The 15,091-nt window shown below is 52.0% G+C and overlaps 1 protein-coding gene across 1 annotated transcript in view; it reads right to left on the reverse strand.

Annotated features, from left to right (window-relative positions):
- The window catches only part of RNF213 (ring finger protein 213), a gene marked incomplete at both ends in the record, with an annotated part of 109,436 nt that extends 95,133 nt beyond the window's left edge, over positions 1-14,303 (reverse strand). Inside the window, 3 exons of the mRNA XM_079724652.1 lie at positions 1,496-1,648; positions 6,582-6,742; positions 14,174-14,303. Coding sequence (XP_079580778.1) covers positions 1,496-1,648; positions 6,582-6,742; positions 14,174-14,303 — 444 coding nt within the window. The remainder of the gene's footprint in view (positions 1-1,495; positions 1,649-6,581; positions 6,743-14,173) is intronic.
- Between the last annotated feature and the right edge of the window lie 788 nt (positions 14,304-15,091).

A 15,091-nucleotide genomic window follows, 5' to 3' on the forward strand; every position in this document is an offset into this window, starting at 1 on the left:
TATCTATTTCAAAACAAAAACAAAAACAAAAACAAACCCACTGGGAACAATACTACTTTTACACATTAATTGGCTAAGTGGATGTATACATCTGAGGAGAGAACTGCCATCTTTACGATATTAAACCTTCCTTCTGGGAAAATCTATTTGCAGTTTGGTTTTCCTGTTTGTGTAGATCATGAAGGGGTTCTCCACCCACCCCACCCCCATTTTCTGTTAGTGCTCGCACCCTGATGTCCGCTGTATTTACAAGGTGCTTTTTTTTTTTTTTTTTTTTTTTTTTTTTTTGCGGTACGCGGGCCTGTCACTGTTGTGGCCTCTCCTGTTGCGGAGCACAGGCTCCGGACGCGCAGGCTCAGCGACCATGGCTTATGGGCCCAGCCACTCCGCGGCATGTGGGATCTTCCCAGACCGGGGCACGAACCCGTGTCCCCTGCATCAGCAGGCGGACTCTCAACCACTGCACCACCAGGGAAGCCCTACAAGGTGCTTTTGCTTTTTTTGTTTTTGTTTTTGGCTGTGCCACATGGCTTGTGGGATCTCAGTTCCCCAACCAGGGACTGAAGTCTAGCCCCAGGAGGTGAAAGCACCAAGTCCTAACCACTAGGTCGCCAGGGAATTCCCAAGGTGCTTCTGTTCTTAACTAACCAACAGACCCAAGCCCAGAGGCAAGACCACACCTGGTTTACATGCTTCCCCCTCACACCGAGCACCCAGTGCCCCACAGGCAGCAGCTGCTCAAATAAATCTTTGTTAAATGAATCAATGGCCATCTTACTCGGGAAGAAAGTCACCACTCTGTAAAAGACTGATAGTTAAACACCACAAACATCACTCTTCAATGTCTGAAGCCTCACTGATTTTCCTCATAAGCAAAAATACTTCCATTACATATATTAGCTAGTTTCACTTTTGATATTATTCGTGAAATCCACAAGACTCACAAATGCTATAGAAAATGAAAGAAGTCAGGATTTGAACTTCCAGAAACCAGAGACTAAATTTAGCGGGCTTCCTCTGCACAACCGGGGTTCAGAACACGAGCCCATAACCTCAGGCGCTGGCAGTTGCAGAGACTGGGGGTTTTCTCTAAGCCCCAGCAGAGGCTCGGCCCTTGACCCCCACCAGCCTGGTCCCAGCTCCCACGGAAAACCCAGGCCCCCCCTGCTCTTTTCCATGAAGAGAATCTGTATGGCCTGTGGGGCTTTCGGGGTAAGTTTTCCCATGAACCAAAGAAGATAGCTGCACAAGAAATTAAAAGATGGATGGAAAAGTGGGGTAGGGGGCCACATACAGGAAAGCTGGAATTCAATGTTATCAGAACATCCTCAGAGTCACAAGAGCTGACACCTAAAGGCATGGCTCCTTCCTAGACCAGCCCAGGTAGGAGTGAAAAGCGCCTCCCCACCAGCCATCCTCAGCATCAGAGACGGTGTGGGGCTCAGTTTCATGCAAGCCTTGGCGGGAGGCATCGTGTGCCACTATTTATGCAAACTACCTGCTCAGAGTCTGGAGACCACGCATCAGGGACCTCAAACGGGGTTGCGTCCTCTTTTCTTCTTTTGCAGGCAGAGTAACTAGCAGCCTCCAGCTCATCGGATGTGGATGCGCCGTCTGCCGCATCTACAAAACCCTCTGACGCAACTTCCTGTTGAAACATGACCCCCTTCAGACAGGACAGGGTGACCACAGGCACCGCTCCATCAGGACCTAAGGGACCCCTAACTCAGGCCCAGGCAGAGAGATGCTCTTGAGTGAGGACTAAGCCATCCCCCCAGCCCCCGGGGCGTCCAGGCTCAGCAGGCACAGGGCCCCGGGTGTAGGGAACCCAAGAAAGGGTCCTGCAGGTGGCAGGCAGAGCAAATCCATGCAGGCAAGCTGCCCCATGCTAGAGCTGGTGCCTGCAAGCCTTGGCACGCTGGATCTCCCATGCAAGCAGGCCCAGGCCCTGGTTCCCTAAGCTCCATCACAATGCCTAGGCCGGTGCTTCCACACAGATGCAGCTGCGGGGACACTCCTGGAGGAGCAGGCAGCCCAGCACCTGAGGCCAGTCCTCGAGGGGGCTCTCAGGGACGGGCGGCACGCAGGGCAGTGCCCAACCCCTCTGGATGGCACACCCCAGGCAGCACAGAGCCAGCCCTGTGCCATCCCCCTTGGCTGCAGGTCAGGGGAGGGTACCTGGGCCTCCCACATGGGGGCCTCATGGCTGGCACTGCCCTCAGGGACGGACAAGGGGAAAGGCCAAGAGCCTCTGACCGAGTGTTGGGGAGGGCAGGCAGTCAGCGTGGAAAGGGAAGGGGAGTTCTCCAAGGGGCACTTGGAAAGGCCCAGTGGGTGAGATGGGTCAGAGCACGTGGGTGGCCCAGGCGCAAAGCCCACCCCACTCAGCGCCAGGTACCCAGGCTGGCTCCATCCCCTCCCAGAAGGAAGCCAACGACGGGACCAAGGCGACACTGGAAGGAACCACAGGGTCAGTAGGCACCTTCAACCCAACTCTCCGGGCTCCATCCTGTGCCCCTCTTCCTCACAGGGTGGGGGAAGCTGTCCCAGGGGGAGAACGAATCCATTTGGAAGCAAGAGCCACCAAGGCCGCCCGGTCAGTCAGCACCAAAGGGCCACCACAGGAAGGGCAGGTAGGGACAGGAGCTCCCCAAGGCCCATAACCCCAACACCCCTGCACCCACCGCACGACAGCCAGGTGAAGGGCCCACTCACTCAGAGGCTGGGGATGAGGCCAAGTGGTCCGGGTCCTGGTTCTGGCCATTTCCCTTGGTCCCCCGCATGTCATCCCACCACTATTAGAACATCACGGCCTCGCCCGCAGGCCCTTCCGACCACGCACACACCACTGTCTACTAGGATTATGTAAGGTCACTGCAGGGACTGGCAACAGTCACCGAAGTCCTCAGGGGCTAATCACCAGACAAACCCCCAGCATTCCTGTGTTCACTGCATCCAGCTTCCTCTCCTGTATGGGTAAGTGCGCATCCAGGCTTTTGTTTTTAAATCCCCTTCTATGACAATATTACAGTTTTCTTATATCGAGGTTAAGATCATAACATAACCTAAAGTTAACCACTTTAAAGTGCACAACTCAGTGGCATTTAGTACTGTATGACCATCGCTTCCATGTAACTCAGTCATTCTCATCCCACCAGGAGGAACCCCGTACCCAGCCCCTGGGGGAGCTCTGGGCATCTGTGTGGCTTCCTCCAGATTCCTCACCAATCCGGGTAGCTGTTTCAAAATCTTATTCCCCAGAGGAACCTTCTCAGGCTTTTCACCCCAGGCTTCCGGCACATCTGCTGGTGACCCCAGCTGGAACCTTCCACCCGGGGTGGGGAGAGCGCAGGTAGCACCTTTCCATCTGCCTTCAGTGCTTTTGAGGAACACCCTCTGCGCAGCTACTTTTCCACCCTTAGAGAGTTAGTTCCAAGTAAGGTGTAAAAAAGGCAAGTGCCCTGTGTTATTCCTTCTGGGAACTCCCAGACAGGTCACAACATACTTCCTTGGGGACAGGTCTGCTCGGCCCCCTCCGGAACGGGGAGCCCACAGCAGAACATCAGAACGAGGCTGTCAACCTCAGACCACCAGCACGCGGGAGACGAGGGCACGGCTGAGTTAAGGTTGAGCTACGGCACCACAAAGCTCTCCTACCAGGTTAAGCCCCTTTTTCTTGATTCTGCGCTCACTTGGTTACTGCAAACCTCAGACTATTTTCCAGAGTTCCAGTAAAGTTTATTCTTACAGTTCTCACTTATTGGGGTGTTTCTCTGAGGGGACAGGCCCTCGGAGTTCCCTTCTCTGCCATTTTTGTTGATATCACTCTACTATACCTTGTTCTTTATCTTTTTATTTATCTATCTGATTTGATTACAAGAATTCCCTCATATCTTTAATCTTTGACAGAAATAACAGTTGGAAGTCACAGTACTTCCTGCCGTAAGGATGATACAAATGACACTCCCCAGGGTGGAATATTCAGGTGGACTCCAACATTTGGCCATAAAACACTAAGGCTGTGATAAAATCCTCAAATGAACTCTCACATGGCTGAGGTTATTTTCTGACAATGACAGTAGAGAAGCAGAAGAGCAGGTCAAAGGGCACCTGCCTCACAGGGGGTCCCACCACATTACTCTCACCTGCAGGGAGAAAACTGCCCCATTGCTGCAAATGCTGACTTTTAGTCAATTTGTTAGTTTGATAGGTTTAATATAAAACCTTGCAGCTCTTTTGAGTGTTTGATTCAGAGGTGGGACAGTTATACGTTTAATGGCCATTTCTATCTTCTCTATTGTAGACTATATCTATTGTTGGCCCATCTTTCTATTGGGTTGGTTACTGTTTTCTACTTGATTTCTAAGAGCTTTTGACATATTGAGGCAACTCACTCTTTGCTAAAAAAAAAATGTTACGTAAATACAAATCTTTTTATATACATACAAATAAGTAAATACATATTTTTCCTTAACTGTTTGCCCTTCATTTGTACTCATGATATGAGATTTTTAATTCTTTTAAGACTTTTTCTGGAGTCATATATACCAATCTTTTATTTGTATTTTTCCCCTTTGCTTTAATTACTAGAAAATCTTTCCCCATCCATGGGTCAGATAAATATTTATGTATATTTTCTCCAACTGTTTTTATACACATTAGGGTCTGTTTCTGGATTAGCTACTCGGGTATTGACTCCTCCCAAGATTCACTGTTTTTTTGTGTGTTTTTTTTTTTTTTTTTTTGCGGTACGCAGGCCTCTCACTGTTGTGGCCTCTCCCGTTGCGGAGCACAGGCTCCAGACGCACAGGCCCAGTGGCCGTGGCTCACGGGCCCAGCCGCTCCACGGCATGTGGGATCTTCCTGGACCAGGGCACGAACCTGTGTCCCTTGCATCAGCAGGCGGACTCTCGACCACTGTGTCACCAGGGAAGCCCCAAGATTCACTGTTTTAATGACTGGCTTTGAAACATGTTTTTGTTCATCTAATACATCAAGTCCCACTCAAGGCTTTTCTCTTTAAAAATTTTCTTGGTTATTCTTGCTCATTTTTTCTTCCAAGAGAAGCTTAAACTTACTCAGTCAAGGTTAAAAAAAAAAGCCCTAATCCTGCTGGGCTCAATACCATTTTCAATCACAGTGTCATACACTTACTTCCTAATGGTGTGTGTTTCTTGATACTCACTTTAAGAGTGTACCCAAGGGACTTCCCTGGTGGCACAGTGGTTAAGAATACACTTGCCAATGCACGGGACACAGGTTCGAACCCTGGTCTGGGAAGATCCCACATGCCATGGAGCAACTAAGTCCGTGCGCCACAACTGCTGAGCCTGCACTCTAGAGCTCGCATGCCACAACACTGAGCCTGCGTGCCACAACTACTGAGCCCGTGCGCCAAAACTACTGAAGCCCCCATGCCTAGAGCCCATGCTCCACAAGAGAAACCACTGCGATGAGAAGCCCGCGCACCGCAACGAAGAGTAGCCCCCACTCACTGCAACTAGAGAACGTCTGCATGCAGCAACGAAGGCCCAACGCAGCCAAAAACAAACAAATACATAAATAAATTTATTTAAAAAAAATAAAAAAGAGTTTACCCCAAATTTCAGTGTCCCACGTGGCCCAGGATGGGAACTGGCCATCCTGCTTTGGACAGGATTACTGTCCAAGGGGAAGGATACACTCACATATACACATCACAACTACCACACACACTCACACACACACACACGCATATACCACACACGCATTCTCATGAGTGCACACACATATACTATGTACACACATTTGCTCACACATGCATGCACACACACACTCACAAAGGGCTGCAACACTGCCAGCTGCAGCACCTCCCACACTGTCTGACCACAAAGAACAACTGAGGACCAGACAAGAAACCAGCCCCTACCAGGCAGAGAGACAATGTCCCTCTCAGTCCTGTAAGAAACCTGGGAACAGACCCGGCTGTCTGGGTCTGGACAGGCTAGACTTCAGCGTGGGGAGCTCTCCCCCATCATTCTTCCTGAATCTGTCCAGGTAACTCTCTGCAAGCCTCGCCTGGGCTCCAGCTTGGTCACTTACTCAGGAGACGCTCTCTCGGGGTCTGACACTTACAGGGAGACCAGACGGCTTGGCTTCCCCTTCGAGGAAGAACGTCTGGGTAACTGGTGACATTTCCTGAGCACCCCCCTTCCCTCAGAGCCTGGAGGCACCTTAGGGACGCCCAGAGAAGAGCCAGATACCCACGTGGCGAAGCTCAGGCACCCAGACCCAGCCCAAGCACAGCGTCTGGGAGACACGATGTGCTGGGTATGGTGGGAGGAAAAGGAAGGGGGATGGGAAACCAGAGACCCTGCAATGAATCAGGCACGGGGGGGGCGGCTCTGGCACAGCCCAGCATGCAGGGGCCAACGGGCTGCACGTAAGAGTAATAACGTTTTCCCAGAGAGGATGCTGTGGGGACATGCGGGACCTTGTTCAGCCACTGATGAAACCACAGCAGGAAACAGCGTCCTTGCAGAGCAGGTGGACGGGCAGAACCACTCCTCCCAGACCCACTTCCCCAGGGGCCAGGCACTCACTCTCCGGATTTGGCAGGAGACGTCCGAACAGGGCTCATCTGGGTTTTCTTGCCAATCACCTGAGACCAGGGACAAGAAAGGGCTGCTGTCCTCCCTCAGCTCTTGTCCACACTCCATTTCTCCCTCCGGGGCCGATGTCGCCTCGAGGTTGTTCTCAGAATCTACAAAGGCAGATGCACATGGGTCACATCTCGGAAAAACAAGTGAACGTCATGAAGGAAAACTTGGACTCCTCCCACGAGCGTTGTCCAAGATTAGCCCTCTCCCCACTCAAGGTCCTGCCCTGTGTGTGGTGAGGCAAGCCTGGTACAATTCCTGCTGTCTGGTGGGAGAGAGGGACCCAGGACCCCGGCCCCAGCCCAGCAAGAGAGCACAGTCCAGCTTCTCCTGGTGTGTGCATCAGCACAGCCCCAGACCCTGATGTCTCAGCGACACCTCAAACTCTACAGAGCTCCAAACCGGGACTGCCGCCCGGCCCTCCCTCCCAAAAGCAGCCCCGCGCTCTCCCCAGGGGCAGGCTCCCTCTTCCCAGCCCCTCTCCCAGCAGGGCCCAGGGGTCTCCCAACACCTCCCTGCACTCATCCATCCGTGTGTCCTGGGGGTTGGTCTGTCTCCAAAATCACACCCATTTAGAGCTGTCACCCACAGCACCAAGAGCCTGATACAGTGACCCCCCCACACACACTGAATCCTTCAGGGGCCCTATTTTCAAACCTGGGTCTCGACGCCCCCCCCCACCCAGAGACACACACACTCAAGATGGTTTTCTGCCAGGAAGCCTCCCTTAGACTGATCCCCAAGGCCCCAGGCCCACGCGGGGAGGAGGGTGAACCTTCCAAAAGCGCCTTCCACTCCCCTCTCCCGGGGCCCAGTCGTATCGCTGCCCTCCTCTGTAAGTTCTGGAAGGCAGGGACCAGTGGCCTTGTTTTTGGAGCCAGCGCCTGGAACATAAAGCCCCTCAGGAGCCTTCGCTGGATGATTTCAATTAACAGGAATCAGAATTTCTAACAAATACATTAAACATCTACAAACACACTCTGAACCTTAAGGCCAAAGAACTAAATAAAGCTGGGAGAGTATTTGTAACACACAACAGCCCGGGGCCACTGTCCTTTGATGATAAACTGTGGGCATCCTGACCTCCTCTCTCTTCCCCCAGCCTCCACTGCGGGGGGTGGCCCCCCATTAGCCTGATCCAATCAGAACCTGGCATTTCCGTGGCCCCAGTGATTGGCAGAAGTATAGCAGGGGTCCAGGGCTGGTTACTGGGGTTTCGAACTCATCAACTCCTTCTTCCCAGTCAGACAAACAGACCCTATGCTTGGAAATGACCAGTCTGCCTCCATGAGGGCAGCAGCATAAGGACAAAGCAGGGCTGTCGGAACCTGAGAAAGATGCAGAGCTGTGCGTAGATCTGACCCCCTCAGTCTGGACATGAGCGTGTGCGGCCCAGTGTACTCCTCCTGCCGAGGAAGCAGGGAGCTGGGTTTCCAGTTGCCTCCAATGTAAACAGCCCCAGTGACTGAAAATCAGTAAGAATAACCTAAAAAAGGAAGAAAAGGATCTTCCCAAAAGAAAAGAGGCAGTTCAAAGAAAAAGAATTATAAGTGAGCTCTTAACCCTTGAAAAGACACTTAGTTTCCCTACCAAGGAAGGAAGTGATAGTGGAACCCAAGAGGTACCCGTTTCTACCCATCTGACTGGCCCAAACCTAGACAGGGTATGGCTGGAAATGAAACCTTGAAGACCCTGCAGACAAGAGGGGCCGGAAGAAGCCTTGTTGGGGGCGTTTTGAAGGTTTCCATTGTAAATGCACCAGCCCTTGGGGGCCAGCAGGCTGCTCCTTGGAGCTTGTCCTCCAGACAGACTGGCCTCAGGGCAAATCCCGTGCAAGGATCCAGCCCAGCCCTGTGCATCTGTGGCAAAAGAACAGGAGTCCAGAATGGGGCTGGCTGCTGCGTGGCAGAGCTGAGACCGGTCTCAGCTAGAGGCCACGGAGCGGTGCCACATGAGGGAAGCAGAGTGCACCAGCTTATAGAAACGCATGTGCGTGTGTGCATGTTTCCACGCGGAGGAAACATCTGGAAGGCGACACACCAAACAGTTAATGGTGTTGTGTTAATGGGGGATGTGAAGGGTCTGGGCTGGGGGTAAGCTGAGGGGGCTTTACCATTTTTTATATCCTCCTGTAACATGCAGGTCATTTACACCAGCATGTATTTCGTCTACAATCATCAAAATAAAAAAGAAACTAGCTGGACTCAGTAAAAGCAAAACTTAACTAGCACCTACTCGATACTCTGCATGCTAACCCATCAAGTACTCACAGCCATGCTGTGACTTGCTCAGGCCCCCAGCTGGCAAGGGGGCGAGCAGGGCTTGAACTCAGGCTCAGAGGCCAGGATAGGCCCCGGGGACAGCGCTAGGGCCACGGTCCTTCCCCCAGGACTGTGGCTGAATCAGAGCAAATTCCTGTCCCTGCCCCATGAAGCATGGGCTCACCAGGTACATGCACGCTGGGCAGCATGACCTCCTATTGCAGCGCCCCTGCAGACAGGTGTGCCTGCAGGTAACAGACACACAGGTATCCAGAGAGGGCTAAGAGGGTCTGAGCTCCCCTTCAGACAGATCCCCAAATCCAGTCAATGGCTGATTACCACATGAACAGGGGAGAAGGGCAGGGACCTCATAGGCAACCCCAAATCACTGCTACAAAATTAGTTCAACCTAAATCAGTCAGCTGCACAGACTCCACACCTAGGCTCCCAAATGAGCCCCGACAGCAGCTCTGGGTCTGCCACCCTCAGCAATCCCCACCCCTCCCTCAGCTGGAAAACAGGGGCTGCAGCTGCCTTGTTCTGAAGGCTAAAGAAAGTACTGCATGCCTCAAGCTTTTATATGAGGTCCCTAGAGCAGCAGCAGTCATAGAGACAGAAAGTAGGATGACAGATGCCAGGGGTTGGGGGAGGGGGAGGGGCAGTTAGTGTCTAATAGGGATAGAGTTTCAGTTTGAAAAGAGGAAGAAGTTCTGGAGATGGATGGTGGTGATGGTTGTACAACATCGTGAATGTGCCTAATGCCACTGAACTGTCCACGTAAACGTGGTTAAAATGGTAAATTTTGTGTGTCAATGCAAATAATCAATAATCAATCTACAATAAGGAATAGAAGAGAGTTTTATTTGGCCAAAACTGAGGACTATAGCCCAGGAGGCAGCCTCTCAGTAGTTCTGAGGAACTGCTCCATCGAAGCATGGTTTTCAGCAGTTTTATATCTTGTCAGAACAAAGAACACACAACAAACATGACAGGGCTACATCCCTTCAAAGTTTCAGATGAAGTAGATTAGTATGTACACTGCAAGTCAGTATGACCCTGGTGTCTGGGAAGTGAACCTTAAATTTGGGGGGGGGATGCTGATGTGGACGCCACAGCAAGGGAGGCATTTATCCTTATCTTCAAAGTGGAGTCGCTAATGGTTAAAGCACATGTGTGAGGTATGTTTGACAGGCCATGAGTCAGGCTGTTCCAGTTCATACAAAGTTCAGGCTGAATCATGTGTAAGCCCAAACGACTTCCCCTTACTTCAGTTTGTGAAAATCCCTTCCATCGTTTTAAATATTTTATCACAATTTAAAAAATTAAAACCACCACATAGAAAAACGCAACTCTCTCAGCCCACGTACTCCTCCCACCACCAGGCAGCCCTTGGGTCAGGTGCGGTGGGCATTGAAAGGGAGCAGAATTTCCCACCCCAAATATGTCACTTTGGCACGAGGATTATTTTGTGCTAAAGACAATTAAAACTAAGCAGATTCAAGAAAAACTCTTGGCCTCCCCCTCAACGCCTCAACGGCCTAAATTTACAACAGAAAATTTAGGTCTATACCTAAATTAGGTCTATACCCTGGTCTATACCAGGAAGAGAGCCATTACTATAGTTACCATTTTACCAAAAAACTTATCTGTATAATAGAGCAACCTCTATTTTCGAAACTTCTCCTCTGCCTTCCTGTGAAAAGCCCTCCTTCTCTGCAGCCCCAGATCCTACCCCTCTCCTTAAGTAAGGGTGTTACAGAAGCTTCAATTACCTGGCTGCCTTTTGGGTCTCCTATTTTTATGGGGCTCCCGTACACATGAAATGTTAATCTGTCTCTTATGAATTTAATTGTTAGACCAGCTAAAGAATTTAGGAGGGAAGAGGGAAATGTTATCCTTCCCTGCAGCACAAACTCGAAGGCCAGTGCAGGCAGCAACAGAAACCAAGTGGCCGCATCAGTGGACCCACAAGTGCTGGCAGGTGGGCGGCTCTTTCCCTGACCAGTGAGGTCTCCACAGCTACATCCAAACCCTGGAGCCACCCCTCGCCCACCGCAGTTGCCTCCAGAGCTCCCCCAGCGGCCCCCAGTCCCTCCTGGACTCCTAAGGGGTCTCAGCCTGCTTATCTTACTTTTTTCCATTATAAAAACAGCGACGGGGCTTCCCTGGTGGCGCAGTGGTTAAGAATCCACCTGTCGATGCAGGGGACATGCATTCAAGCCCTGGTCCGGGAAGATCCCACATGCCACGAAGCAACTAAGCCCGTGCGCCACAGCTACTGAGCCCGCGCGCCTAGAGCCCATGCTCTGCAACAAGAGAAGCCACTGCAATGAGAAGCCCGCACACCGTAACAAAGAGTAGCCCCCACTGGCCTCAACTAGAGAAAGCCAGCGTGCAGCAATGAAGACCCAACACAGCTAAAAATAAATTTAAAAAATTTTAAAATTAAAAAAAAAAAACATCGACAAGAAAAACTTGGAAATGCAGAAAAGAGAAAATGCATTTCCCAGAACTCCCCCTGCCCCCGCAAAAATAACCTCTAGCACTCAAGGAGGAAGTCCCACCTGGATTCCCTGGGGCACCTACCAGAACAGGGGTGACTTGGGGTGGGGGAGGGGCTCCTGACCACCCCCTACCCCCTACCCCGCTGAACCTACTGGCATTGGAAGCCCTCCACCATCAGACCAGATGAACATCGCCCCTGCTCTACCATCAGACTCCACCAACATCACCCTGGCAAAGCTGGTCACCCTCCACCTATGCCCAGGGTGGCCTGGAACTCTCCACACACTCTCCTTTCACGCCTTTGTCTGCGTGGCCTCCCACTCCCCCCACCGCCCAGACTCTGGCACCTGCACTGCAGCCTCTCCTGGCTCCATGGATCCCAACCTTGCTCAAGTTCCAGAGGAACGGGCCCCACCTGAAGCACCAGAGGGAGCCCAGCATCCAGGATGCCCAGGGCTCACAGGCTGGGCGGCCTGGCAGACCTACAAGTGGCTGAAAGGTGGAGATAACTCCTTCTGCAGCTCACCCAAGCCTCCCAACATTTTGGTTTCAGTTTCCATTCCTGTAAATAATAAGCAGAGAAGTCAGTAGGAAGGAAGTGGGTGTGGGTCAGAGGCAGGACTCGCCATTCAACACCTGGGTCCTCAGCCCTATTGTGTGACCCACACTGAGTGACCAGGGCCTGGTCCCTACCCCCTACCCCCAGTGACGGGTAAGGGACCACCCCCAGCAAGCCAGCCCTAAGGACAATGGCCCTGTCCAGCACTCCTTGTGCTCACAGAGATAAGCAGGCAGCCCAGAAGCCAGCAAACCCCAACAGCTCTCAAAGCCTTTGCCCCTGGAGCTGGCAGAGACGCCAAGCATCTCAGAGGTGTGGGCTGTCCATCTTGGTAGTGACCATGCCCTGCTAATGGTTGTGGGCCCTGGAGTGACCTCTGACTGGGCTAAGGTGGATAGCTGCCTTGCCTGCTCTCCCTACCTGCCTGGACAGGCAGGACACTAGAAGGTGACGAGGGTTCTCAGACAAGTCTTTTTTCCCTGTTCTGTTGGAAAACACATCAGTTGCTCTCAGCAGCCCTGGGAAAGCCCCTCACACAAAATTAAAGGGTGGCAGAGGACAGCAAGCTTTCCTGGAGGCCCTCCCAAAGGGGTCAGTCTCAGGAGGTGCCAGGCACAGGACATGAGACTCAAATGAAGTTCTGATTTTCTCCCGTTAATCTGTCTCATGTCAATTTAATTCTTAGACAAACCAGAAGGACCTAGAAGGGTAGAGGAAAACTTCCTCCCCAACCATGCTAGGCCAGTAAGACCTCAACCACAGCTTCCTTCCAGGGTACTGGTTCTGGCTCCTGAGGTCAAAAATCCCTTCTCTGCCAGTTGCTAGCTGTGTGACTCTGGGCAAGTTACTTAACCTCTCTGTGCTTCAGTCTTGACATCTCTAAAATGGGGATTGATGATAGCTCCCTCAATATTTAGCACAGGATCAGGCAAATCACAGGTTAGCTGATTGGTTTTATTTGTGTTTTTAGTCTCTGAGGTCCCAAAGACCCCTCCTCCCAAGGCCCCCTAGTCAGGCAGATGTTCTAGTGACCAGGGTGGGGAGCCCTGGCAGGTGGGAAATTCTGCCTGGACACCAAGAGCTCAGCCATGCTATGATTCACTATCTGGACCAGGAATCGATGATAAGAGTGGACACTCAGCTGCCCACCAAGCTCCTCCCAAAGCATTAGAAGCAAAAGAAAATCAATAAAAAACTGACAACAAAAAGCGGCCACCTCTTCATACCTCTTACAGTCCAAAGAAAGCATCTGTAACATGAGCACTTTGTACAAATACAGCAGAAACAGGATCAATCTAAGAACTGGGGGTGTCCATCTCATCCCTGCCTCAAAGTGCACCTTCTTTGGTTCATTCAGTAATTATTTATTGAGCACCTATTGTGTTCCAGGGAGCATACAAGAGACTTGGGATAAAGCAGTGAACAAGAGAGCACATGTCTCTGAAGCCCCACCCTGATATGGTCCAAGTGCTACCACAACAAAGAGCCTGGGGAAGTGCAATTCAGAGTGAAGGGGAGGGGCGAGCACAGTTTTCTGGGTGGTCAGAGTGGGCCTCCAGAAGAAAGGAGACAGTTGAGTAAAGACTGGAAGGAGGGTATGGGGGAGATGTGCTGCCCTCTGAGGAAAGGTGTGTTCCAGGCAGAGCGAAAAGGCAGTGCAAAAGTCTTACGCTCAGAGCATGCCTAGTATGTACTAGGAAGGGCAGGGAGACAGTCCAAGATCCAGGGCACCGAGAGAATCAAGGATCGACCAGAGTCCACAGGTGAGGCCCACCTGACACGGTTCTACCTTCATGCACCTACCTGCCCCCTCACCAGGAAGGGGCCTATGCAAGCTGTGGGGACCCCTCCCCCACCAAGTGGGCTTAGGATACCGCTACTATGCAGCATCCTCTGAAATCCTCTAAGACTCCTCAGCTCAGCCCAACACTTCCCACTCCCAAGGGAGAAGGAAAACCCCAAGTTCTCTCCAAGAAATGAAACTGAAATTCTTTAAAAAGTGACAGATGCCTCCAGCAAAGGGCCAGATAAAACTGTATTTCTAAGAAAAGTGCTTCTTCTAGAAAGAGTTCTTTAGCCATAGAAGACGTCACTGCTGGCCTGGGTTGCCTGCTGGCCAAGGTCTCCATTTCTAGGGAGGGAGGTGGGACTTAGCTGACTGCCCCACTACCACCAGCTCCACTGGGCTCCCAGCCGCATCAGGGCCTTACCTAGTACAGGGGCTGCAGGAAGCAGCTTCTGTCCACACTGGCTGCAGAACTTCGGGGCTTCCTCTTTGGAGATATGCCGGCAGGAAGGACACTCCATACCTCCAGGGAGGGGAATTCCTGAGGCTGGCATGCCTCTGCAGATCTGGAAGCAAGAGGCAGCCAGCTTTATACCCCACCACCTGTCATATGACCACAGCCTTGCTTCAGTTTCATTTTCTGAGAAAGTGAAATTGCAGCGGCCTAGAAGTTCTCCTTGCTCAACTGAAAACCAGCCTGATCACTGCCCCTGAGGCGCTCCAGCTTGCCTCATCTCAACCTCCCCCTCCAACTCCCTCCTGGTCTGAGCCCCGAGTGGCTCCAGCACCCACTTCCTTTTCTGCTGCCCCCACCAGGCTTGCCCCTCCCAGCCTCCTGAACTCTCCCACTCAGCGAGTCTAAAAATTTCCCTGCCCAGCTGAGACTGGGAGCCAGGTCAGCTGAGCCAAGTGAGTGGAGACTGGGGGTAGTGGTGGAGCAAGCAGAGACACAGCTTGTGCAAAACCCCGAGATAAGACATGGGGTGGGGATACCCGCTGCATGCCCCAGGCAAGGGACTCAAAATCTCTGTGCCTCACTGCAGAAATGCTGGCAGCAAATGGCTGAGTCAGAGCCTGCCAAAGGAACCATCCTGCACAGGGCAGCCCAGGGCTTTAGGGCTGGCAGTCAGGATTCCTAATAACGGGGCCTGTGGTCAAGATTTCTAATAACGGGGAGTGCCATCTGCTAAGCCTGAACTCTTCTCATTGACCATTTGGCCCTCAGAACACCTTCTGTGGGAGTGGCAGCAAACCAAGGTCAGGGTCATGCCAAGGCCAGGACTCAGGCCGAGAATATCCAGCCTCCAGGGACAACTTAGTGCATCCATGGTGAGAGTGGAGA

The sequence above is a fragment of the Hyperoodon ampullatus genome (assembly GCF_949752795.1).
Source record: "Hyperoodon ampullatus genome assembly, chromosome: 19".
NCBI classification, from domain to species: domain Eukaryota; kingdom Metazoa; phylum Chordata; class Mammalia; order Artiodactyla; family Ziphiidae; genus Hyperoodon; species Hyperoodon ampullatus.